The sequence below is a fragment of the Oncorhynchus kisutch genome, linkage group LG8, assembly GCF_002021735.2.
Source record: "Oncorhynchus kisutch isolate 150728-3 linkage group LG8, Okis_V2, whole genome shotgun sequence".
Taxonomy (NCBI): domain Eukaryota; kingdom Metazoa; phylum Chordata; class Actinopteri; order Salmoniformes; family Salmonidae; genus Oncorhynchus; species Oncorhynchus kisutch.
Genome location: NC_034181.2, coordinates 21,045,597 through 21,072,959, shown reverse-complemented (window position 1 = coordinate 21,072,959; position 27,363 = coordinate 21,045,597). Strand labels below are relative to the sequence as shown.

Sequence of the window (27,363 nt, the reverse complement as noted above, 5' to 3'; positions counted from 1 at the left end):
AAGTATTGACTCTGGTTTGAATATTTGTAAATTATATATTTCATTTTAAATACATCTGCAAACATTTCTAAACATGTTTTCACATTGTTATTATGGGGCATTGTGTGTAGATGAGTGAGAATATATTAATCAATTTTGAATGCAGGCTGTAACAATGTGGAGTAAGTCAAGGAGTATGAATACTTGAATGCACTGTAGGTCCATGCAAAACATGTATACCATTACTTACCTAACAAACACTCAATGTAAAATAAATGCACTTCTAAATGTAATTTAACTAACATTTAATCATACTTGAATATTGACCCCAGCCCACAGGCCGGGCATTTTGTTTCCTTGGAGTCCTTATTTTGAGCACAAGGTGGCGCTAGTTTGTAATTCGTGGTCACAGCTTCAATGTTTTTGCAATATTACAATTCCAGGTTGCCATAGGACAAAAATAAAACAATAACACCATGCTGGTGTGCACTACGTTTGCATTAAATTACCACACAAAGAAAACAATGCGCCTAAGTGTATTGAAATCTTATAGAAAAATGAATTGCTGTCGAATTTTGGGGAGTGCAGGTGGTGTCAGAATCGTGCAGAAGACCCTTGCAGAGGTCAGGGTGTTGGAGTGTGGGCAGGCGTGGCAATGGGATAGTACAGGCGCGCTCAACGATGAAAAACAGCGGGGATATACAGCAGGCGGCCGCGGTATAGGAAGACATAACGGAATAACCTAGGGCTATAAACATTAGCGTTGCATTTTAATTATATATTAAATATTGTTTGGTTTTTAAGTCCTACGGCAGCGGGAAAAGCAGCGGGAAAAGCCACAAAGAATGCACTGAGGTAAGAACAGACATAACCAGCTATCAACGTTTTTTTTTTTTTACTTCGATGTAATTTCATTTTTTGTCATTTAAGCTATCAAAAATATTCGTGACCATCCATTAGGCGATACACCATTGAAATGTAGTCCATTGATCCTTTGCTAGTAGTGTGATGCATGCCAGAACACTGATCTGACAATGACCAGTATCAGATGTAGAAAATAAAATCGTTTCTAACCGGAAAGTAATAACATTTACAAATCCCTATAATAAACTAATTCTAGGAGGTAGCTGCTTCACCGTTTCCTAACAACTTTGCGGCCTATACATTTTTATTCGCCTGCTAATTAATCATCACCAGCAAGCTGTTTTGCGGCAGCAAACATGGAGGCAGTCTTACGGTTTATAGGCATTATTCATCAGAATTATATCATATGTATTTATTTCGATGGAAGAAATACGTTTCTCTTGGCTCTATGCGAATTACATGGTTTTGTTTGTGTTTGCTGATATGCGCGGCACAGTGCTCTTATTTTCAAACGTTAAATCGCATAACATGAATTGGATTATATCATGAGAAGGACCGCCTTGCATGGATGCATTCTTTATTTTTATTTTTGGTGATTCGCTTTTTATTATGCAGATTGGGGTTTGTGTATGCAGGCTATAATGGATTCGTGATGAACAGAAGTGGCCCCCTCCGCCTCACACGTACCGTCTGGGTACCACCATAACAGGCTCCTGCTCTATAGCTTGGCATATTGCGTGTGCATAGCCATTCGTTTAGATCTGCCTACCAGGCTAGGACGAAACTCTACAGGTTGAGACAATGATGACCGTCACAAATCTGGGACCAGCGGTATTGCTAACTAGCATAGCTGGTCCCATTGTTGCAAAGAGTCACGGGATATTAGAATACCGTTGTCTTAACCTTTGTCATCTTCAACCAAGCTGCCAGGCAGGGCTGAAAAACCAGTCGCGCAGTGGGTGCTACCTTGGTGCTGATGTTGCAGCCCTGCTCGTCTGGTTGCTAGGCAGCCATGGGGCGGCGGCACCATGAGGGATGCAGCGATGCTGTCAAGAAGGAACTGTACAAAATAGGAAGGCTAGGCCTCATTTTTTTTCAGGAGACATTTGAATCGTAATTCACCACCCCAAAAGCATTGTTTTGAATGGATGATAAATTGTGTTGAACAGAAGCTTTAGTCATCCTAGTCAAGTGGCTTCATGCATGTTTGTTCATCAAGTATATCTTATAATTAGCTATTGCTTGAATCAGCTATTATAATCACATCATCGTTAGGGTAACTTGGGAGAAAACGCCCCCTTTAAGGGAAATGTCTATTTTCTGACAGAAAAAAACGATGTTTCTTAATATATACTGTTGAAGTCGGAAGTTAACATACACTTAGGTTGGAGTCATTAAAACTCGTTTTTCAACCACTCCCAAAATTTCTTGTTATCAAACTATAGTTTTAGCAAATCAAATCAAATCAAATCAAATGTATTTATATAGCCCTTCGTACATCAGCTGATATCTCAAAGTGCTGTACAGAAACCCAGCCTAAAACCCCAAACAGCAAGCAATGCAGGTGTAGAAGCACGGTGGCTAGGAAAAACTCCCTAGAAAGGCCAATACCTAGGAAGAAACCTAGAGAGGAACCAGGCTATGTGGGGTGGCCAGTCCTCTTCTGGCTGTGCCGGGTGGAGATTATAACAGAACATGGCCAAGATGTTCAAATGTTCATAAATGACCAGCATGGTCAAATAATAATAAGGCAGAACAGTTGAAACTGGAGCAGCAGCACAGTCAGGTGGAAGTTGAAACTGGAGCAGCAGCATGGCCAGGTGGACTGGGGACAGCAAGGAGTCATCATGTCAGGTAGTCCTGGGGCATGGTCCTAGGGCTCAGGTCAGTTGAAACTGGAACAGCAGCATGGCCAGGTGGACTGGGGACAGCAAGGAGTCATCATGTCAGGTAGTCCTGGGGCATGGTCCTAGGGCTCAGGTCCTCCGAGAGAGAGAAAGAAAGAGAGAAGGAGAGAATTAGAGAACGCACACTTAGATTCACACAGGACACCGAATAGGACAGGAGAAGTACTCCAGATATAACAAACTGACCCCAGCCCTCCGACACATAAACTACTGCAGCATAAATACTGGAGGCTGAGACAGGAGGGGTCAGGAGACACTGTGGCCCCATCCGAGGACACCCCCGGACAGGGACAAACAGGAAGGATATAACCCCACCCACTTTGCCAAAGCACAGCCCCCACACCACTAGAGGGATATCTTCAACCACCAACTTACCATCCTGAGACAAGGCTGAGTATAGCCCACAAAGATCTCCGCCACGGCACAACCCAAGGGGGGGGGCGCCAACCCAGACAGGATGACCACAACAGTGAATCAACCCACTCAGGTGACGCACCCCCTCCAGGGACGGCACATTGTTTATCTGGGTCGAAGTTGCCCCAAAACGCTGATCCTGGGTCACTTTTTATTTTTTATATGCTTATGGTTAAGATTAGTCGGTTAGGAAATCGGTTAGGAAATCTACTGCGCATGACACAAGTCATTTTTCCAACAATTGTTTACAGACAGATTATTTGACTTATAATTCACGGTATCACAATTCCAGTGGGTCAGAAGTTTACATACACTAAGTTGACTGTGCCTTTAAACAGCTTGGAAAATTCCAGAAAATTATGTCATGGCTTTAGAAGCTTCTGATAATTGACTAATTGACATAATTTGAGTCAATTGGAGCTGTACCTGTGAATGTATTGTTAAACTCAGTGCCTCTTTGCTTGACATCATGGGAAAATCAAAAGAAATCAGCCAAGTCCTCAGCAATTTCCAAATGCCTGAAGGTACCATGTTCATCTGTACAAACAATAGTATGCAAGTATAAACACATTGGGACCACGCAGCCATCATACCGCTCAGGAAGGAGACACGTTCTGTCTCCTAGAGATGAACGTACTTTGGTGCGAAAAGTGCAAATCAATCCCAGAACAACAGCAAAGGACCTTGTGAAGATGCTGGAGGAAACCGGTACAAAAGTATCTATATCCACAGTAAAACAAGTCCTATATCGACATAACCTGAAAGGCCTTTCAACAAGGAAGAGCCACTGCTCCAAAACCGGCATAAAAAATGCCAGACTACGGTTTGCAACTGCGCACAGGGACAAAGATCGTACTTTTTGGAAATGCCCTCTGGTCTGATGAAGCAAAAATAGAACTGTTTGGCCATAATGACCATCGTTATGTTTGGAGGAAAAAGGTTGCGGCTTGCAAGCCAAAGAACACCATCCCAACCGTGAAGCATGGGGGTGGCAGCATCATGTTGTGGGGGTGCTTTGCTGCAGGAGGGACTGGTGCACTTCACAAAATAGATGGCTTCATGAGGAGGAAAATTATGTGGACATATTGAAGCAACATCTCAAGACATCAGTCAGGAAGTTAAAGCTTGGTCACAAATGGGTCTTCCAAATGGACAATGACCCCAAGCATACTTCCAAAGTTGTTGCAAAATGGCTTTAGGACAATGAAGTCAAGGTATTGGAGTGGCCATCACAAAGCCCTGGCCTCAATCTTATAGAAAATGTGTGGGCAGAACTGAAAATGTGTGTGGGAGCAAGGAGGCCTACACACCTGACTCAGTTACACCAGCCCTGTCAGGAGGAATGGGCCAAAATTTACTCAACTTATTGTGGTAAGCTTGTGGAAGGCTACCCGAAACGTTTGACCTAAGTTAAACAATTTAAAGGCAATACTACCAAATACCAATTGAGTGTATGTAAACTTCTGACCCACCCGGAATGTGATGAAATAAATAAAAGGTTAAATAAATCTTTGTCTCTACTATTATTCTGACATTTCACATTCTTAAAATAAAGTGGTGATCCTACCTGACCTAAGACAGGGAAATTTTACTAGGATTAAATGTCAAGTATTGTGAAAAACAGAGTTTAAATGTAATTTGGCTAAGGTGTATGCAAACTTCAGACTTCAACTGTGGATAAGTGTATACTGGCTATCATTAGGCAAACACATTTTGAAGGAAAATAAGTGGCAGAATTATATATTTTTTGTTATTCAATAAAAACAGAAACGTTTAGCTACTAGATGGAATCTGTTCAATTGTACAGGTACATACAGAGAAACTACACGTAAGGTAAGATGTGGTATATATTTTATGTTCCAGATACTGATACTTATCATAAACATTATCTGTATGAAGTTAGTCAAAAAATCAATAGTGTATAGAGACCTAATGGTTGAAGAGGAAGTGAGGGGGATGCTGGAGGGGAGGAGAGGGGATACATTGCTGTCTGGAGAGAAAATGTCATGATGAAAATGCATTCTCAAGATCACAGTTAATCAGTGGAACTTTCAAGCTGCTTATCTATTTCTCATAGATGTTTCTATTGTTGTGAAGATTACAATTTTGTATTTCATTCCAGTTAACTTCCTTCATACGATGTGTTGTTCTCACCTAGATAATGCGTGACAGTCAAAGGATCAGAAGTCTGCCCACCCATAATTTATTATGTTCAGTTTATTGACGTCATTGTCGATAACTATAAATGAAAACCATAGCATCCTTTCAGAATAGGCCTGTTCTAATCCTGGGACATGTTTTGTGTGTCTAGATGGTGGTGGTTGGACAGATTCTATCCAATGAAAGGTTATTGAATGCAGCTTATACAGCAGAACATGAAACCATTTACCCCTGGTCACGATCATGTTACATAAGGTATTATCAGTCCAATCACAAATTAATGTGTCTCTTTGTCCTTCCTGTGCGTCTGTTCCTTTAACAACACACCCATGCTATTAAATGATCTGAATAAATCATGAGGACCAGAGCGCAGAAGATGAGACTGCTGATATTATACAAGGAAGGGTTCATTTAAAATGTTAACTGCCCTCCCATTACTGCCCAAGAGGGACTTTGATTTAAAAAATCTGATAATGCAATTTGGACTATTCATTTATTAAAGATTATCTCATTATGTCCATAAATATGCAGGAAGATATTAAGACTGAGTTTTCTGCTATTTTTAGAACTCGAAATGAGAGGGTGTTTAGATCTAAATTTCCAATGACGAAGATAATATTCACCAATATAGCTTATTTTAAATTAGTTAGTTGTGACAACTGAGTTAAAAGTGGGTTAACATGGGTAAACAAGACAGAATCAATGCTGACTTTTTCCACATAATTAGTTTATGCCCATTAACTGCAATTTCCCTCATTAACCTAATGAAAGCCTGGCCAGAGAAATCAATTTGGGATTACTTGTGTTTATTTTTTATTTAACCTTATTTAAATAGGCAAGTTAGTTAAGAACAAATTCTTATTTACAATGACAGCCTACCCCTAACCCTAACGACGCTGGACAATTGTGCACCACCCTATGGGACTCCCAATCACGGCCGGCTGTGATACAGCCAGGATTCGAACCAGGGTCTGTGCCTTAGACCACTGCGCCATGTGGGAGCCCTCATTATACTCCTATTCACCCCCTAGTTCCTCTAACTGCATCTCCTGCTCTCAGTTAGGAGAAAGACTCGGCTGCCATGTCAGGAACATTTGTGCATTTATAAGGGTCGATAAATGCATGTAATGCATATGGACATTTAATGTGATTTCCACATGTCCAGCTCCTAAATGGGACTGGCAGAGAGGCTCATCATAAACAGCAGCAATGGGAGGTGAGTGAACTGAGGGCATAGGGTTCGCCTGTCAGAGCTCCCCGCTCTTTCCTCTGGGTTTTCCTGGAGCTGAGGTGAAGAGGTTTGCCCAGCTCTAGTAGCAGTATCGAATTAGTGGATACTCTCACTGCTCTCAGGGTAGGTCTACCGGTTTTGACTAGCAGAAGAGACTTTTGTAGCAGGTTAGGAGAACTTAAGCAGCAGGCTAGGAAAATGTACATGGCAGGTTAGGAGGATTAGCGTGGCAGGTTAGGAGAATTAGGTTAGGGTTAGCTAAAATGTTAAAATTGTTCCTGATGCGACTACAACCAGGCCTGCCCTGAGAACGGTCTTGGTTTTCACTAATGCAATGTTGTGCTCTAATAGTGGGGAAGGAGAAGGAGGTAGAAATGGGTATAGACTACTAAAGCCCGACCTATGTGACGTCCTAGTCATTATAGCCCTCCCTGGAGAGAGAGAGTGAGCTGCTCTGTCTGCTACTCTCCTCTCAGCAGCTGTGCCCACTTGCAGTGACTCTCACACAAAGAACCAGAAGGTTTTGACACACTCACAGGTTGTGTGCCAAATGGCACCCTTTTCTCTATATAGTATAGCCTTATGGGCCCTGGTTAAGTGTAGTGCACTATATAGGAAATATGGTGCCATTTGGTTTGCAGACACTCCAAACCACATCCCAGCGTGAACTGGGACCTACCAGGGCAGAGGCAGCAGAATGGAGACTGTTTATATCAAGACAGAAATAGGAATGGATGTAAAGCTTAGGTAAGTAAATTAGTAGCCTACATTAAAACAGGTGACAAATCCACCTGAATGTGGTGATACAGTTCACATAATTGTGCTTTTGCTGTGATATTGTGAATGTAAGAACCAGAAAATAGTAGCTTGGTGTTGTTGGTGTCTGTTTACCAAGGCACATTCAATACCATTTCAATCAATCACATTTATTTTATAAAGCCATTTTTACATCAGCAGTTGTCACAAAGTGCTTATACAGATACCTGTCCTAAAACCCCAAAGAGCAAGCAATGCAGATGTAGATGCACAGCAGCTTGGAATAACTCCCTAGAAAGGCAGGACCCTAGGAAGGGACCTGATTCCAGTTTGTACCACCACAGAATAAAATAATTTCAGTGAAAGGTGGGCAGCAGTTTATCCATATTATTATCTGTCCTCCACTGTGGTTCATAGAAGTATAGGCCTGGTAGGTAGGAGTGACTTGGTTGTAATTGTTTGGGAGTAGAGTGAATGCATTAGAGGAGGAGTTAGGAGTGCATTTAGATACTTGAATGTTTACAGATTATGGTTAAAAACTGTTTACGACCTTAGGAAACCATACCAACACAAAGTGCATTCTGAAATTCACCATTTAATATTTAAAGGGATAGTTCAAACAAAATATTACTTTTTGTAATTTGTAAACGAGCCTACATTAGTTTGGTTAACTATACATGTACCATCACTGATGTCCCTGTAGTTGGTGTAGGCTAATTGTATATTTCATCACTATTGTCGTGTCTTTGGCTATGTCAGATGAATTTTATATGACATGCTATTCTATAAAATAATTTCTCCGTAATTAATATCACCTGATTGAGCTAATCATGTAAATGTAATTAACTAGAGAGTCGGGCACCACGAAATAATGTTTATAGAGCTGTTATCTTCCGAATAAACTCTTAAAGACCTAGTAATATTTTACATCAATAGCAGTCAATATCAATCGTCACCTTAATTCAGTCTCATCTGAAAGTTGTAAATTCTTGGTTATCTGCACGAACCCTGGCTAACAATTTGAATCAGCAATACAAAATTGGGTTTAATTATGTATTTACTAAATACTTAACTAATCACACAGAATTACACATACACATATTTAAATCATAACTTGATTACAAATTACGTCATAAAGGAAAACGTCCCTAGCGGGCGGAACAGATATGACAGCTTGTTACACAAAGGAAAAGGGCTGGGTTTGTGTGAAAGAGCGGGAAGACTGAGGGACACAGGGAGAAGCTGTGCTATCGTAAATACAGTATCTTATGCATTCTAAATAACCGGCCATTTGGAAAAGGAAAATGCAATAAATATTCACTCTGAGCTGCGCTTCAAAAGGTTGGTGGTAGATGGAAGACCGTGTTGCCAAACCGAGTCCTCTGTCCTTTGAAGAATGTCTCTGGTGGTCAATTGAATAAGTTGTAGTAACGTCGTTGTGTGATAGACGGGATACTCTGTCTGTTCCTTCCTAACCCTCGTTTGCAGCAGCTGTTGCTAACTTAATGGCTAGGAGGTATCACTTCTGTAGCGAATAAGAGTTCAAAGTTCATACCATTCGCAATCAAAGCTCACGCTGATGTTGGCTTCGTTCTGTAGTTATTATCTGAACCATTCTGACATAGGACCGTCGTCCTCACATTTGTCATCAAGGCTTTATATAGGAAGGGAGAAATGGGGTGTGTTTCATAGTTTACAAGCTATGTCTCTTCACGTGGGCGGGCCACTGAGTGAGCAGCCCTATCTTATGAAAACCCACATCTCACATTTTAGAAGCTAAAATCACATTTCATCCCATAATAATTTCATATTCAAACATTTAAATTGAACAACAATTCCATGTGAATCCGATAACTCTGATGTGTAGACTTTCCACTGTAGAGTTTATGTCATCTTATCATTGATGAGAATGTCTCAGATGACAACCGAACTGACATCATATTCATTAAGTACCACCGCATATGTTCAATTGTTCGGATTACCAGAATATAGTTCATTTCCCCCCACCTACTGATGTTCCCAGAATCTCTACGTTAACCAAGGGTGCAAATGTAAATGTAACCTCAGTAGGGTAGAGAGAGGAAAAAGGGGGGAAAAGGTATTTATGACTGTCATAAACCTACCCCCCAGGCCAACGTCATGACACTGTGTTGGCCTGTTCTTCAGATATTTACACTACCAGGGCGTGATATTGTTATGTGATGTTGTGAGCTATATGTGGCTAATCTGAGCAGTTCAGTTTTGCATTTGTGTCAGCACAGGAGAGAGGGTGTGGCGTGTTAAGGGTCTAATCTGCTTTCAGCAGAAATGTGTGTGTGTGTGTGTGTGTGTGTGTGTGTGTGTGTGTGTGTGTGTGTGTGTGTGTGTGTGTGTGTGTGTGTGTGTGTTTGTGTGTGTGTGTGTGTGTGTGTGTGTGTGTGTGTGTGTGTGTGTGTGTGTGTGTGTGTGTGTGTGTGTGTGTGTGTGTGTGTGTGTGTGTGTGTGTGTGCGTGCGTGCGTGAGTGCCTGTAAGTGTGTGTGTTTACTGGGTGAAGGTTGGTTGGCTCTTTTTGAAAACCTCCGGTAATTCTTTACTGGTTCTCCAATTACTGGTCATCTATGATTGAGTTGACTTCCTGCTGGCAGGCGTTGTAATGCTGCTGTCTGAGCTCTTACTGCTAATGCTGCATTTCTCCACTCCCCACTGGTTTTGCTAGCCTACGGCACACACAGGCTTTACTCTGTGGAATAGCTCATCCCTAGTGTGGGGTGGGAGGAAGGCTTCTGTGTTTGTGTCTATGTTGACGTTTAAAGCTGGAATCCTTAATGGTGAAACAGCCATCAGTTTGTGATATTAAAACAACACAATTACAATAAACAACGAACACAGTTTTTTCCCCTCTGACATCATTGCACGCACGATAGAAGAGCACAATATGTACAGCAATGTTGTTTTACCATGCTGCCTGACGCTCCTCAGCTCGGCAACAAAATCAGTGACAACCGTGGTGGGGCGGCCAGTGAGGCTGTTTACCCTACTGCAGACTCCATCTTTAAGGCTAATGATTGGTAACTGCAGCAGGTTAGACAACAATAAACTAAAATGTATTACAGTATATGCATGCACTGTATTTATTGTGCATTGCATTTTGCATTAAATTAAGTTCTTCACAAAATGCTAAATGTATCTCTTTGAAATGGCAATGCATTTTATTTTCCCTCTCCTCTTTCCCCAGCTCTTCCCACTCATCGTCCTGTGGCACCCCCCTGTGAGCAGTAGAAGATGAGCACCTCGCCCACCCCTAAGGGCACGCCTGTGCAGTGGAGCCCCATTGATGGGGCTCCTAGTGATAGGGTCCCCGAGGCCCTGGTGTCTCCACAACACTACGCACCCGGCTCCTCTGAGCCCCAACACAAGAAACGGGTCTCCAGCCTCCTGCAGAGCCCGGTGAGTACACTCACTGTGTGTGTGTGTGTATGTTCTTGTGTGTGCATCCAGTCGGCTTGGGTCTATGTGTGAGTGTGCACACACGTCTGTGTGTCTCTGTGTGTGCATATACACATACTGTATGCGTGTGGTAGACTTTTCAAGAGTCTTAAAAGAGACCCTCTTGATACACACAGGGACTTGTGTGTATCAGCAGTGTTGCAGTTCTCGACACAAACCGGTGCGCCTGGCACTTACTACCATAACCAGTTGAAGACACTTAAATCTTTTGTCTTGCCCATTCACCCTCTGAATGGCACACACACACAATACATTTTCTCTGTTGTCTCAGGGCTTAACAATCCTTCTTTAACCTGTCTCCTCCCCTTCATCTACACTGACTGAAGTGGATTTAACAAGTGACATCAATAAGGGATCATAGCTTTCGCCTGGATTCACCTGGTCAGTCTATGTTAGGGCTCTCCAACCCTGTTCCTGGAGAGCTACCATCCTGTAGCTTTTCACTCCAACCCTATCTAGCACACCAGTTTCTAATAATCTAGCAACTAGCTTGCACCGTTCTGAGTGTTTTAGCTCTCAGGCTAATTGTGGGTGTATTTTAACTACCATGTTAATAGCTTGTCCTGTGTGTGTACGTGCGTATGCATGCTGCGTGTGTGCTGGGTGTATGTGTGTCCGTGTGTGTGTCCGTGTGTGTGTGTTTGTATATATATATATATATATATATATATACACAGTGGGGCTAAAAAGTATTTAGTCAGCCACCATTTGTGCAAGTACTCCCACTTAAAAAGATGAGAGAGGCCTGTAATTTTCATCATAGGTACACTTCAACTATGACAGACAAAATGAGAAAAAAAATCCAGAAAATCACATTGTAGGATTTTGAAGGAATTTATTTGCAAATTATGGTGGAAAATGAGTTTTTGGTCAATAACAAAAGTTTATCTCAATACTTTGTTATACTTTGTTGGCAATGACAGAGACCAAACGTTTTCTGTAAGTCTTCACAAGGTTTTCACACACTGTTGCTGGTATTTTGGCCCATTCCTCCATGCAGATCTCCTCTAAAGCAGTGATGTTTTGGGCAACACGGACTCCCTCCAAAGATTTTCTATGGGGTTGAGATCTGGAGACTGGCTAGGCCACTCCAGGACCTTGAAATGCTTCTTACGAAGCCACTCCTTTGTGGCCCAGGCGGTGTGTTTGGGATCATTGTCATGCTGAAAGACCCAGCCACGTTTCATCTTCAATGCCCTTGCTGATGGAAGGAGGTTTTCACTCAAAATCTCACAATACATGGTCCCATTCATTCTTTCCTTTACACGGATCAGTCGTCCTGGTCCCTTTGCAGAAAAACAGCCCCAAAGCATGATGTTTCCACCCCCATGTTTCACAGTAGGTATGGTGTTCTTTGGATGCAACTCAGCATTCTTTGTCCTCCAAACACGACGAGTTGAGTTTTTACCAAAAAGTTATATTTTGGTTTCATCTGACCATATGACATTCTCCCAATCTTCTTCTGGATCATCCAAATGCTCTCTAGCAAACTTCAGACGGGCCTGGACATGTACTGGCTTAAGCAGGGGGACACGTCTGGCACTGCAGGATTTGAGTCCCTGGTGGCGTAGTGTGTTACTGATGGTAGGCTTTGTTACTTTGGTCCCAGCTCTCTGCAAGTCATTCACTAGGTCCCCCCGTGTGGTTCTGGGATTTTTGCTCCCACCGTTGATTTCTTCAAACCAAGCTGCTTACCTATTGCAGATTCAGTCTTCCCAGCCTGGTGCAGGTCTACAATTTTGTTTCTGGTGTCCTTTGACAGCTCTTTGGTCTTGGCCATAGTGGAGTTTGGAGTGTGACTGTTTTAGGTTGTGGACAGGTGTCTTTTATACTGATAACAAGTTCAAACAGGTGCCATTAATACAGGTAACGAGTGGAGGACAGAGGAGCCTCTTAAAGAAGAAGTTACAGGTCTGTGAGAGCCAGAAATCTTGCTTGTTTGTAGGTGACCAAATACTTATTTTCCACCACAATTTGCAAATAAATTCATTAAAACCCTACAATGTGATTTTCTGGATTTGCTTTTCTCATTTTGTCTATCATAGTTGAAGTGTACCTATGATGAAAATTACAGGCCTCTCTCATCTTTTTAAGTGGGAGAACTTGTTGGTGGCTGACTAAATACTTTTTTGCCCCACTGTATATATATATATATATATATATATATATATATATATATATATAGTCTTTCCGGGAGGAGCTGGATGTTCTGATCCAGGAACAGATGAAGAAGGGAGGCAGCAGCTCCAACCTCTGGGCTCTGAGGCAGATAGCTGACTACATGGCCTCTCAAGGCTCCCCTGCCGCCTTATCCACCTCCCCCTCCAGTACAGGTAATGTGTAGGTACACACACACACACATGCATGCGGACACACATACACACACACACACACTCAGAAATAAACACACACGCATAAACAAACATATTCATGGATGTACAGGTTCAAATACACGTCAAATACACGTCTAACACCAAGACACAGACAAGTAAATCACCTGACCAAAAGATTAACAAACAAACACACAATATCATTTTCTCTGATCTGCTATTGACTCCTCTCTACTTTCAATCTTTCCCTGTGTAGGCATGATGATGGTGACGCCCATCAATGACCTGCATGGCTCGGAGCCCGGAAGCATGGTGAAGGGAGAGAGGCTGATGCGTTGTAAACTGGCCAGTGTCCACCGCCTTCTGGACCTCTACGGCTGGGCCCAGCTCAGCCACACCTGCCTCACCGTGAGTTGATCTGCCTGGCTGACACACTCTTTTGGTCTTTCTTTCATTATTTTGCTTTGTTCTTTTAGAACCCTATTTTGACAATGCAAAAAAGCACTACTATCAAAAGAGATGGTTTTAGTAACATAATTACCATTACAACGTCCATGAGGGTAAAATTGTATGCAGGTATTGAAAATTTGAAGCAGATACTTGACTATGCACTTATGGAACTCATTTTGAAAGGACAACATCACAGCTTTTTTGTTACTACTTTCTCTCTCTCTTTGTGCTTTCTATTTTTACATTTGGCCTCATTCTCTCTGTGTTTGTTTTTCTACCCATCCCTTCCTTATCTCTATCCTTCTCTCTGTTTGTAAAGTTTGATATCTGACAGAGTTGTGTGTGTGTTGTCTCCTGTCAGCTGCGTGTCAGTAAGGAACAGGAGCACTTCCTGGTTCTGCCCAATGGTTTGGCCTACGGTGAGGTCACTGCCTCTAGCTTGGTGAGTTCACTACTAATGTTGAAGATTTTTTATAACTAACCCAAGACAGACCAGAGTCTGTCGTTTCCAATGGGAGCAAATTAATCATAGTGGGCAGAACACGCAAGGAGGTGGGCGGAGCTTTCAAGCATTTATTTGCATGTTTCCATTAGGGAACACCTACTCTGTGAAGTGTGTGTGTGTGCAATAACTCAATTTGCCCTTGCACTCCTTGTAAACAATGCCATTTTTTGAAGCTTTGGCAAAGGGTAAAGTCTACAAAACACAGTCCACTCTGTTACAGATAGTTTTGGAAACAGGAAATTGTATGGAGATCAAATGTTTCTTCAATGAGAAAATTAGCAGAATGTCTGCCAAAATCCGTCTCGCTCCATCTTCTCCCATTGCCGGCCACTGGGCTTCCTCTCATAACCCTATTTGGTGGAGAGTGGAAAAACCAACCGGATGCTTCACATTTATACCACTGGTGAAATATCTGTCTCATTGTTCTAACTGTGCTAACGATGCTCCACAGTCACAAAGGAAACTAATGATGTCCACTTCATCGGAAAACAAATATTCTGTGATAAGTGTGCTGCTTGTTAACCCTGAACCATATTTGATATTGTACGATACAACATAAGCTGATTTGTTTCTGGTTGACATAGATAAGTACTAATTATTCAGTCAACTTATTAAATAATGCTTTTGCTCACCTCAGTCACAGAATGTCTTCATCAAGCAACCTTTTTTGGTTTGCTTTGCATTATAATAAAAATGGTAATATGCACTGTAATAGGCATTACATAAATATATACAGGTGCCAGTTTTGTCAGGAACAACTAAGTATCCAAACTAGTGTAAAAACCAAATAGAACTGATCTCAGTGCTGCTGCTGGTGGTGTTGATGCGTTGTTGTCTCCTCCCAGGTGAAGGTGAACATCCTGGGGGAGGTGGTGGAGAGGGGCAGCACCCCCCTGGGGGTAGACCTGGGTTCCTTCAGCCTTCACTCAGCCATTTACTCCACCCGGCCAGACGTACGCTGTCTGCTGCACCTCCACACCCCCGCCACTACCGCTGTGAGTCACACACACACACACACACACACACACACACACACACACACACACACACACACACACACACACACACACACACACACACACACACACACACACACACACACACACACACACACACACACACACGGAGGCTGGGGCACTGCCAGAGGGACAGGGCACACAGACAGAGTGACAAACATGGCACACTCACAACAATCATTGTTGCACATTTGTAAATAGTTTAAAATGTTTTTTTCTAATGGAGTGGAGTCCTAGGACTCACACAGTAGTAGTACTCCTGCACTTGAGATTTGGAGGTGTGGCTCAGTTGGTAGAGCATGGAGCTTGCAACACAAGGGTTGTGGGTTCGATTTCCACGGTGGACAAGTACGAAAAATGTATCCACTCACTATTGTAAGTCGCTCTGGATAAACGACTAAAAGGTACAATAATAATAGGTATAATATAACAATTTATTAGATAACAATATAAGATTAGGCGCCGATGACAAAACTTGTCATGAAAACCCTGCTAAATCCTACAGAATGTGACTTTAGTTGTCTGTATGTGCAGGTGTCAGCCATGAAGTGTGGCCTCCTGCCGCTGTCCCATGAGGCTTTGCTGGTGGGTGAGGTAGCGTACTACGACTACAACAGGCTGATGGAGGACAAGGAGGACAGAGTGGGGCTCCAGAAGAGCCTGGGGCCCACCTGTAAGGTGAGGATATTACAGCAGAACAAGGGGTTAATGTGACATGCTTGTGATTTAGTTATGATACTGCTCATTTGCTTCTTGAGACAAATATCTCCAATAATAGGGAAAACACAAGCTCAATTTACTATATTTTCTGTGAAACCATAAGAATTGTGATGACAGGGTCGAGGAAAAATAACAGTGTACAGTCGTGGCCAAAAGTTTTGAGAATGACACAAATATTAATTTCCACAAAGTTTGCTGCTTCAGTGTCTTTAGATATTTTTGTCAGATGTTACTATGGAATACTGAAGTATAATTACAAGCATTTCATAAGACACTTAGTGCCAAAGGCTTTTATTGACAATTACATGAAGTTGATGCAAAGTGTCAATATTTGCAGTGTTGACCCTTCTTTTTCAAGACCTCTGCTATCCGCCCTGGCATGCTGTCAATTAACTTCTGGGCCACATCCTGACTGATGGCAGCCCATTCTTGCATAATCAATGCTTGGAGTTTGTCAGAATTTGTGGGTTTTTGTTTGTCCACCCGCCTCTTGAGGATTGACCACAAGTTCTCAATGGGATTAAGGTCTGGGGAGTTTCCTGGCCATGGACCCAAAATATTGATGTTTTGTTCCCCAGGCCACTTACTTATGGCAAGGTGCTCCATCATGCTGGAAAAGGCATTGTTCGTCACCAAACTCTTCCTGGATGGTTGGGAGAAGTTACTCTCAGAGGATGTGTTGGTACCATTCTTTATTCGTGGCTGTGTTCTTAGGCAAAATTGTGAGTGAGCCCACTCAATTGGCTGAGAAGCAACCCCACACATATGAATGGTCTCAGGATGCTTTATTGTTGGCATGGCACAGGACTGATGGTAGCGCTCACCTTGTCTTCTCCGGACAAGCTTTTTTCCGGATGCCCCAAACAATCGGAAAGGGGATTCATCAGAGAAAATGACTTTACCCCAGTCCTCAGCAGTCCAATCCCTGTACCTTTTGCAGAATATCAGTCTGTTCCTGATGTTTTTCCTGGAGAGAAGTCTTTGCTGCCTTTCTTGACACCAGGCCATCCTCCAAAAGTCTTCGCCTCACTGTGCGTGCAGATGCACTCACACTTGCCTGCTGCCATTCCTGAGCAAGCTCTGTACTGGTGGTGCCCCGATCCCGCAGCTGAATCAACTTTAGGAGACGGTCCTGGTGCTTGCTGGACTTTCTTGGGCGCCCTGAAGCCTTCTTCACGACAATTGAACCGCTCTCCTTGAAGTTCTTGCTGATCCGATAAATGGTTGATTTAGGTGCAATCTTACTGGCAGCAATATCCTTGCCTGTAAAACCCTTTTTGTGCAAAGCAATGATGACGGCACGTGTTTCCTTGCAGATAACCATGGTTGACAATTAATTGCAATTCATCTGATTACTCTTCATAACATTCTGGAGTATATGCAAATTGCCATCATACAAACTGAGGCAGCAGACTTTGTGAAAATTAATATTTGTGTCATTCTCAAAACTTTTGGCCTTGACTGTATGTACTCTGAGGTTACTAGAGGTTTGCACTATAAGTGTTTTTTTCACTTGCTGAAGTCTATCTTTATTCCTAGGTGCTCGTGCTTCGAAACCATGGTATCGTGGCCCTGGGGGAGTCAGTGGAAGAGGCTTTCTACACCATCTACCACATCCAGGCTGCCTGTCAGATCCAGGTACAGAGACTCACATACTGACATCCATCCAGCCTGCTCCATCCTGCCAAAGGCTTAGGGCACAACTCTGACTGCCCCATTGAGGGAGAGAACTCCCAGACTCATAGCTCAGTGACTGTGTGTGCACAAAAGAGAGAAACAAAGAGAGCTAAAGAGCGAGGGGAGAGAGAGAGAGAGAGAGAGCGGGGGAGAGAGAGAGAGAGAGAGAGGGGGAGAGAGAGAGAGAGAGAGAGAGAGAGAGAGAGAGAGAGAGAGAGAGAGAGAGAGAGAGAGAGAGAGAGAGAGAGAGAGAGAGAGAGAGAGAGAGAGAGAGAGAGAGGACTGCCAGAATTGTTAGCTCGTTGACTTTATGTGTATGTATAAGAGACAGAGTTATAGCATTCGCATGAACAGCTTTGGCAGTTTCACGCCTGAATGCTTGTCCTTGCCTTAGTACCCTTGTACTTTGACTGTCGTATGTGCAGTACTGTAACTGTACCGCGTGTCAAACCCAAGGCATAACACACTGCTGCAATCTTGTGATGTGCTGACAGGCGTCAGCATTGTGCAGCGCTGGAGGGGAGCAGAACCTGATCATGCTGGACCGCTCCATCCACAAACCCATCGCTGCAGGCACCGTGGGCTGGGCCGGGTCTACTTTCGGCCCCCTGACCAAGAGTCGACTCGGGGAGCATGAGTTTGAGGCTCTCATGAGGACCCTGGACAACCTGGTGAGATCACAACACAGAACCAAATGTACAATGCTGCAAGCATTCTCAATGTAGTGGAATAATTTACAATGCTGCAAAAATTCTCAAAGTAGTGTAATGGGGACAGTCATTATGAATAGGGCAGGTATAATGTTCTTTAGGACGTGCACTAAAATAGATATTCTCACCCCCTACCTTAATGAATTAACATCCACCATAAACAGTACTTAGAAAATGCAGAAAATAACAGTGGTCCAGACACAGGTCTAACCTACTTTAAACTTCAGGATGTGGACATTGACAATACATCAGTCAGACACACAGTACTGGACATGACAGGGGACATTACACATAAATCTCCCGCTCCCCACCCTCCAGGGTTACCGTACCGGCTACGCCTACCGCTTCCCCGTGCTGCTGGAGCGCTCTCGGACACGGAGGGAGGTGGAGGTACCCGCCACGGTCCACTCCTTCCAGTTTGAGGAGGAGGGGGTGCACCCGTTACCCCGCCAGCACCCCTACGCCCAGCGGCAGCAGCAGGCGAAGACACGCTGGCTCAACACCCCCAACTCCTACCTGAGGGTAAACCAGGACCAAGCCAGCCCCGGACACCAGCACACCACAGTAAGTACCTGAGCACTAGGCCAGCCCCGGACATCAGCACATCACAATAAAGAGGGCCTTAGTAGAGTGGGGGACTAGCGGCCTGTCCAGGGGTGTACTTGCACATCAAGCTGCTTCTCAATACAGAAACAGGAGATAGGCTACTGCCCTATGAGCTGGTCTAGCTCGGACAAGGCTTTCTTTCTTACTTAGTTTCAGAGGGGGACTGGGGAGGAGCCTAGAAGGTAGTACATAGACTAGTACCACTACCTCCTTTGTGCCCATTCTCAATCTCTGTTGTCAAATCAATGTTCATTCCAACATTTATGCTAACTGGTAATGGATACTACACTGAACAAAAATATAAACACAACATGTATGAATAAAATGAAAGATCCCAGACATTTTCCATACACACAAAAAGCTTATTTTGTACACAAATTAGTTTACGTCCCTCTTAGTGAGCATTTCTTCTTTGCCAAGATAATCCATCCCCCTGACAGGTGTGGCATATCAAGAAGCTGATTAAACAGTATGATCATTACACAGGTGCAACTTGTGCTGGGGACAATAAAAGGCCACTCTAAAATGTTTAGTTTTGTCACACAACAAAATGCCACAGATGTCTCAAATTTTGAGGGAGCGTGCTGACTGCAGGAAGGCCCACCAGAGCTTTTGCCAGAGAATTTAACATTAATTTCTCCATCATAAGTCGCCTCCAATGTCGTTTTAGAGAATTTCAGAATGTCAGTTCATCCAACCACCCTCGCAACCGCAGACCACATGTAACCACGCCAGCCCAGGACCTCCGATTCCAGCTTCTTCACCTGCGGGATCGTCTCAGACCAACCACCTAGACAGCTGATGAAACTGTGGGTTTGCACAACCAAACCGTCTCAGGGAAGCGCATCTGCATGTGCTCATCGTCCTCACTAGGGTCTTGACCTGACTGTAGTTCGGTGTCGTAACCGATTTCAGTGTGCAAATCCTCACCTTCGATGGCCACTGGCAGGCTGGAGAAGTGTACTCTTCACAGATTAATCCTGGTTTCAACTGCACCAGCCAGATGGCAGACAGCATGTATGGTGTCGTGTGGGTGAAGGGTTTGCTGATGTCAATGTTGTGAACAGAGTACCCGATGGTGGTGGTGGGGTTAGGGTATGGGCAGGCCTAAGCTACGGACAATGAATGCAATTGCATTTTATCGATGGCAATTTGAATGCACAGAGATACCGTGACTAGATGCTGAGGCCCGTTGTCGTGCCATTCATCCACTGCCATCACCTCATTTATCAGCTTGATAATGCATGGGCCCATATTGCAAGGATCTGTAAACAATTCCTGGAAGCTTAAAATGTCCCAGTTCTTCCATGGCCTGCATACTCTATGAGAAGACTAGCTCTCCCCCTTTCTCTCTCTCCCTCTCTTTCTCCTCCCCTGTACCTCCCACTCTCTCTTCCTCTTGTCCTCTGCATTGCAGAGGACAAGAGTGCTTGTGTTGATTACTGCAGTGCTGAGTCTGCCCTCTGGTGGTGGAAAGGAAAGGCACGCTAGTGATGTTTCCGTCCATCTGTCTGAGAACACGTGTGATAATAATAACACTGTATTAAAATAGTGGTTTAAAAAGATGGCTATGATTTTATTTAAAAAATGAATGCAGAGTCAAACAGCCAAGGTTGTTTATATACAATAGAATATCAGGACGATGTCCTTCAAGAAAGACACATTGCCCAGCCAAATGCCATTCTCTCTCTCTCATATAAGAGAAACTTTAAGAGAAATGTCCATTTGTTTTTGTAATTGAAAGCATAAATGTGTTGATGGAGGAAAAGCATTTGAAGCAATGTTTATAGTATGTTTATAGTATGTTTATGGTATGTTCATAGTATGTTTATAGTATGTTTATAGTATGTTTATGGTATGTTTATGGTATGTTCATGGTATGTCCATGGTATGTCCATGGTATGTTTATGGTATGTTCATGGTATGTTTATGGTATGTTCATGGTATGTTTATGGTATGTTTATGGTATGTTCATGGTATGTTTATGGTATGTTTATAGTATGTTTATGGTATGTTTATGGTATGTTCATGGTATGTTTATAGTATGTTTATGGTATGTTCATGGTATGTTTATGGTATGTTTATGGTATGTTCATGGTATGTTTATGGTATGTTCATGGTATGTTTATGGTATGTTCATGGTATGTTTATAGTATGTTTATGGTATGTTCATGGTATGTTTATGGTATGTTCATGGTATGTTTATGGTATGTTTATAGTATGTTTATGGTATGTTTATGGTATGTTTATAGTATGTTCATGGTATGTTTATAGTATGTTTATGGTATGTTCATGGTATGTTTATGGTATGTTCATGGTATGTTTATAGTATGTTTATGGTATGTTCACGGTATGTTTATGGTATGTTTATGGGATGTTTATGGTATGTTTATGGTATGTTCATGGTATGTTTATGGTATGTTCATGGTATGTTTATGGGATGTTTGTGGAATGTTTATGGGATGGGTAATGCTGCAGAACTCCCGACCTGTAACACTGTCATCTCCCCTTCCTTAGTGGCTGAAGACAGAGGAGATGCAACAAGGTAGTGGAGCCATCAAGATTGAGAACTCAAATCAGTTTGTTCCTCTTTTTACCAATCCTCAAGAGGTGCTGGAAACACGAAATAAGGTACTTCTGCATTAATGCTCTCAGTAAGCCACGATGTCACAGTATGGATATACCACAGGGATCGCCTGGTTTGGTTTTGGTTTTTCAGCCTTTTGGGTTGTTGTTGATGTTGTTGTTTGTTGATGTTGTTGTTTATCTCCAGATCAGGCAGCAGAACCGGCAGGACATGAAAACAGCAGGACCCCAGTCCCAAGTACTAGCCGGTGTCATAACGGATGATAGTCCACCGGTAAGGATCAAGTACTAGGCCTACAGTTCTGTGGCTAATGGCTAGTGCAGGTGAATGTGTAAATGCTTGTTTTTTCCATTTTGATTCGATGTACGGTATTTCTGTCTTTCACGTTAAACTGAGGCCCTATGTTGGGTTGGGGCCTTCAGGGTGGTGGACCCTTGGGGGCAGGGCCCGGCGACCAAGCTACAGTATATTGTGTGCAAGTAAAGAGAGCTCTACATTATTATTATTATTATTATTATTGTTATGTTATGAATTCTATGGAGGTTGTGATGTTGCTGTGTGTATATGTACAGTATGTACTGTATATGTGTAGATGTACAGTTGAAGTCGTAAGTTTACAGACACTTAGGTTGGAGTCATTCAAACTCATTTTTCAACAACTCCGCAAATGTATTGTCAACAAACTAAAGTTTTGGGTACTCGTTTAGGACATCTACTTTGTGCATGACACAAGTAATTTTTCCAACAATTGTTTACAGACAGATCATTTAACTTTTAATCCATTGTATCACAATTCCAGTGGGTCAGAAGTTTACATACACCAAGTTGACTGTGCCTTTAAACAGCTTGGAAAATTCTAGAAAATGATATCATCGCTTTAGAAGATTCTGATAGGCTAATTTACATAATTTGAGTCAATTGGATGTGTACCTGTGGATGTATTTCAAGGACTACCTTCAAACTCAGTGCCTCTTTGCTTGACATCATGGGAAAATCAAAAGAAATCAGCCAAGACCCCAGAAAAAAAACTGTAGAACTCCACAAGTCTGGTTCATCCTTGGGAGCAATTTCCAAACGCCTGAAGGTACCACGTTCATCTGTACAAACAATAGTACACAAGTATAAACACTATGGAACCACGTAGCCATCATACCGCTCAGGAAGGAGACGCTTTCTGTCTCCTAGAGATGAATGTACTTTGGTGCGAAAAGTGAAAATCAATCCCAGAACAACAGCAAAGGACCTTGTGAAGATGCTAGAGGAAACAGGTACAAAAGTATCTATATCCACAGTAAAACGAGTCCTATATCGACATAATCTGAAAGGCCGCTCAGCAAGGAAGAAGCCACTGCTCCAAAACCGCCATAGACAAGCCAGACTACAGTTTTCAACTGCACATGGGGACAAAGATCATACTTTTTGGAGAAATGTCCTCAGGTCTGATGAAGCAAAAATAGATCTGTGTGGCCATAATGACCATTGTTATGTTTGGAGGAAAAAGGGGAGGCTTGCAAGCCGAAGAACACCATTCCAACCGTGAAGCATAGGGGTGGCAGCATCATGTTGTGGGGGTGCTTTGCTGCAGGAGGGACTGGTGCACTTCACAAAATAGATGGCATCATGAGGAGGAAAATGATGTGGATATATTGAAACAACATCTCAAGACATCAGTCAGGAAGTTAAAGCTTGGTCGCAAATGGGTCTTCCAAATTAACAATGACCCCAAGCATACTCCCAAAGTTGTTACAAAATGGCTTAAGGACAACAAAGTCAAGGTATTGGAGTGGCCATCACAAAGCCCTGACCTCAACCCTATAGAAAATGTGTGGGCAGAACTGAAAATGCGTGTGGGAGCAAAGAGGCCTACAAACCTGACTCAGTTACACCAGCTCTGTCAGGAGGAATGGGCCAAAACTCACCCAACTTATTGTGGGAAGCTTGTAGAAGGCTACCCGAAACTAAACGTTTGACCCAAGTTAAACAATTTAAAGGCAATGCTCCCAAATACTAATTGAGTGTATGTAAACTTCTGACCCACTGGGAATGTGATGAAATAATTCAAAGCTGAAATGAATAAATCTCTCTACTATTATTCTGACATTTCACATTCTTAAAATAAAGTGGTGATCCTAACTGACCCAAGACAATTTTTACGAGGATTAAATGTCAAGAATTGTGAAAAACGGAGTTTAAATGTATTTGGCTAAGGTGTATGTGAACTTCCGACTTCAACTGTATGTGTGTGGTTGTTTACATTTGCTTCCAAAAACTGAGGCCCTGTGGTCTTGTCGCAAGAGATGTGGTGTTTAACCTGTTGTCCTGGTTAAATAAAATTCCTAACCCAGCTGCAGAAGCTGCTTTGGCCACCTAACCATCCCCACTGATCATTCCACTCCCCTGCTTCTCATTGTATCATTCATTCATTCATTCAACCCCTCACCTTCCACCCTGCTACTCTTCCTCAGGTACAGAAAAAACTGCACGTTTCTGTAAAACTGTGTGCTCTCAGTCCACAAGGTAAACAAATAAATAAGATGGTCTGAGAAGACATGAACCATGAAGACAATTAAACCAATGAGCTCTCTTGGGAGCAAACACAAAGAAGACTTGGAAGACTTAGCAACCTACATCTTTTCTGGGTAGTCATTATTTGGGTGTCAAAACTGAAATGAGATGGGGAAACCCCTTGGGTCGACAATGATTAACAAAACCACAAAAATGATAATATCCTTCCCTTTTCCTTTTCATCCTAGTCTCCAGACCCGGCAGAACTTGCAAAACTTGAGCCGGAGACCCCCAACCCATTTAACCAGCTGACAGACAAGGAGCTGGAGGAGTACCGCAAGGAGGTGCAGAGGAAAGCAGAAGGTCACACAGATGGTAAGTGCACTGCTACAGATAGAGATCTTAATTTGAACTATACTGTCACAGCATAATAGTTGCTAATCAGTGGTTAGGTTATTACCTGGCTAAAAGTAAGCTACATGAAATGTGCAATACTGTTAATGTAACTGTGTTAGTGTGGGTTTTCAGTGAATTTATGTAAATCACGAAGCTCACAAGCTCACGGTGCAGGACAATTTTCAGCAACAAAAGAGTGATCAAATTAAGATCCTATATCTGTACCAAAAGCTATCCCTCACTTACACTTTGCATGTGGCTTACACAATCCCTCTCTCCAAATGTTGCCTTAATTACTTACACCTGCTCCTATCTCTCTTGCTCGCTATACTTACAGCACTGTAACCTCAGACTGTACAGTTAATGTGTCTTTCTTTCACCTATTACTAATTAATTCCTAACTCTGCCTCACAACTCTTGCACATTGCTAACTAGAATTAGCTCTATGTACTCCTCACCCCACACTGGCTGTCTCTCTATGTTCTCCTGTGTGTGTGTGTGTGTGTGTGTGTGTGTGTGTGTGTGTGTGTGTGTGTGTGTGTGTGTGTGTGTGTGTGTGTGTGTGTGTGTGTGTGTGTGTGTGTGTGTGTGTGTGTGTGTGTGTGTGTGTGTGTGTGTGTGTGTGTGTGTGTGTGTGTGTGTGTGTGCGTGCGTGCGTGCGTGCGTGCCTGTCTGTCTGTCTGTCTGTCTGTCTGTCTGTGCATGAGTAGGGGATGAGGTGGAGAACGAGAAGGACTCTCCCACAGCTACCTCCCCCACCAACAATCCTCACCCCTACAATCCTCCTCCCTCAGGTGAGACTCGGCCGGGAGTGCTGAACACACTCAGCTGTCTCTGCTTGCTTTGCATACAGGAGAGAAGGACTGCTCAAATTCCTACATGACAATATGCGGGACCCTGTACTGTTGCCTCCACTATGTGCCTCTTCAACTGCTCATTGACAATGCCTGTTGCGCTGACAGTCACTGAATGTTGGCAACAGTATAGGTGATCTAAAAGATTTAAATCCTAAATTGAGATGTGTAACTTGGACTTTTGCATTAAACATGCATTGATATCAATGCATGGAGGGATGCAAAAGTCCAATTACACTTTTGCATTAAACATGCATTGATATCAATGCATGGAGGGATGTGCATGGATCTCAATTAGAACAATATTGTATAAGAATTTCAATGTCTGAGTAACATGGGATTTGTGTTCTGATGATGTGAGGTTTGGTTGTGGTTGTTGTTGTTGTTTTTGTAAATGTGCCACATTTCAGCGCTGTCTTGTGACGGCCATCTGTCTCCACACCTACTGTATGTACCCCTCTCCTTCGGTCTCTGTGTTCGTGTTTGTCTATGTTCCTCTGTCTACACTGACTCATAGGGCACCCCTCTGGTACTGAGATATTGTTTCAATACTAAGTACTGAGAAACAAACTGTAAGAAGTTGTTGCACTCTCAATAGCCACGCATGTTGGGCACAACTGCAATGACATGACATGGCTGCTGTGTACTGTTCCATGCAGATAACACAAACAAAGCCATTTAATCTGATTGCATTTCTTTCTTTGTTTTGTTTTTTTACGCCAATTATCCAACAAGATGAGACTAACACAGCCTCCATGGCAGTGCAGAACGGGAAAGGAGAGGAGGAGAAGCAGACCACGGAGGAGCTGGAGAAAGGGATGAAGGCTTTGTCTACCAATGACACTTCTACACCCCCAGCTGTGCCACCCGCTAAACTGCCCAGCAACACCCCTGAGGGATCCCCCTCCAAGTCCCCCTCTAAGAAGAAAAAGAAGTTCAAGGCCCCCTCATTTCTAAAGAAGAACAAGAAGAAAGAGCAGAAAGAGAAAGCTGAAACTTGAGGGGACATGTAAAATGCTTCTGACACAAACCACTCCATTTCTAGCCACATACACAGAGGCAAACACACTCACTCAAATTTCCTAAATGTATGGTTCAGTCCCTCTCATCACGTCTTTGTGCCCACACGCTTCTATCTATACTATCAAACAATTTGTTAAAACATTACTTGTTTTTGCACATAGGATTTAGAAGTAATTCTAATTCTATGTTTTTTTGCAATATTGTTTCTCTCCAACTCACAAATGATCATGAAACAATCCACAACAATGCAAAAGGAAATAGAATCAACAGCACTCCAACTGAATTATGCACCCCTTATGACACGTATGCATATAAACCAATGTTGCATTGAAGCATCCTCATAGGCACCCCGTGGTCTTGTCATATTTATTTGTTTTTAATAGTCAGATGAAGGTCACAGGTATGTACATTAATGTGAGCACAGGTGCAGTATATGTAGAATTATGCAGGTATAAAAATTTGCTCTTTTTGGCAGAAGTCTTGTTACATTTAAACAAACTATTCAAGTCATAGACAGCAGGGGAAAAAATTAAATAAATACTTAAACAATTTAATTCCCAACATTAAACTGAAAGCTATAAATGCCACTAATACAAAGCAAGGATATGATATACGCATCATGGAATAAACTTGTTGCTTGATGTTGCAAACTGAAGCCCAAATAAAAGGCACTAAACATTCCACTTATCCCCAAAATTGTATTTGAAATACGTGTACAAAATACGTCTTTACAGGTGTAATTATTTTTATGATCAGTAGCTGTTATCTAAATGCTGATGTGTGATATCTTTTTTTTATGTATTATTTCATATTAGAATGTAAAGTGAAAAGTTCCAAGGTTAAAATGTACCAGTCATTAAATATTAAGTTGATTTCAATCCAGTTTGGTTTGATCTGTTATTTGTTAGTTAACCTTTACTTGATCATATGAGTGTCAGGTAGAGTAAAGTCCAATTCTGGTTCTGAAAATAATATTCTTAATGTTTGCCGACATATATATAATATATAATTTTTTAATGCATCTTGGTTAGATATGTTTTTGTTTATAAAGACGTGGAAAATTGTATTGTATACTCTCGAGTCCTATTCTCTCTTCTCGCCTCTTGCTCAAAACCCATTGGAGAAGATGGTCAGAGCAGCGGGACCTCTGGCTTTATCATCCGATAAATTTTGAGAAGGAGGCGAT

The 27,363-nt window shown here is 42.5% G+C and overlaps 1 protein-coding gene across 2 annotated transcripts; it reads left to right on the top strand.

The window, feature by feature from the left end:
* The first annotated feature begins 560 nt into the window (after positions 1–560).
* LOC109896082 (beta-adducin) lies at positions 561–27,055 on the top strand. Of its 2 annotated transcripts, XM_031829780.1 has the most exons (15): positions 561–834; positions 10,527–10,738; positions 12,984–13,131; positions 13,385–13,536; positions 13,940–14,020; positions 14,929–15,078; positions 15,634–15,777; positions 17,359–17,457; positions 17,991–18,167; positions 18,525–18,770; positions 21,330–21,443; positions 21,586–21,672; positions 24,153–24,279; positions 25,011–25,094; positions 25,890–27,055. In XM_031829780.1, the coding sequence occupies exons 2-15, from the start codon at positions 10,574–10,576 to the stop codon at positions 26,153–26,155; spliced, it is 2,040 nt and encodes a 679-aa protein (XP_031685640.1). In that variant the 5' UTR covers positions 561–834; positions 10,527–10,573; the 3' UTR covers positions 26,156–27,055. The 2 variants fall into 2 exon arrangements, with proteins under 2 accessions (XP_031685640.1, XP_031685641.1); XM_031829781.1 differs by lacking the exon at positions 25,011–25,094 and having other exon boundaries at positions 594–834.
* Positions 27,056–27,363: the final 308 nt, after the last annotated feature.

Excerpts from the sequence above, each read along its gene's own strand:
- LOC109896082 (XM_031829780.1), top strand. The coding sequence starts at position 10,574 with ATGAGCACCTCGCCCACCCCTAAGGGCACGCCTGTGCAGTGGAGCCCC. Across the intron at positions 10,739-12,983 it reads CCAGCCTCCTGCAGAGCCCG|TCTTTCCGGGAGGAGCTGGA; the intron begins GTGAGTACACTC and ends ATATATATATAG. Across the intron at positions 24,280-25,010 it reads AGCAGAAGGTCACACAGATG|GGGATGAGGTGGAGAACGAG; the intron begins GTAAGTGCACTG and ends GTGCATGAGTAG.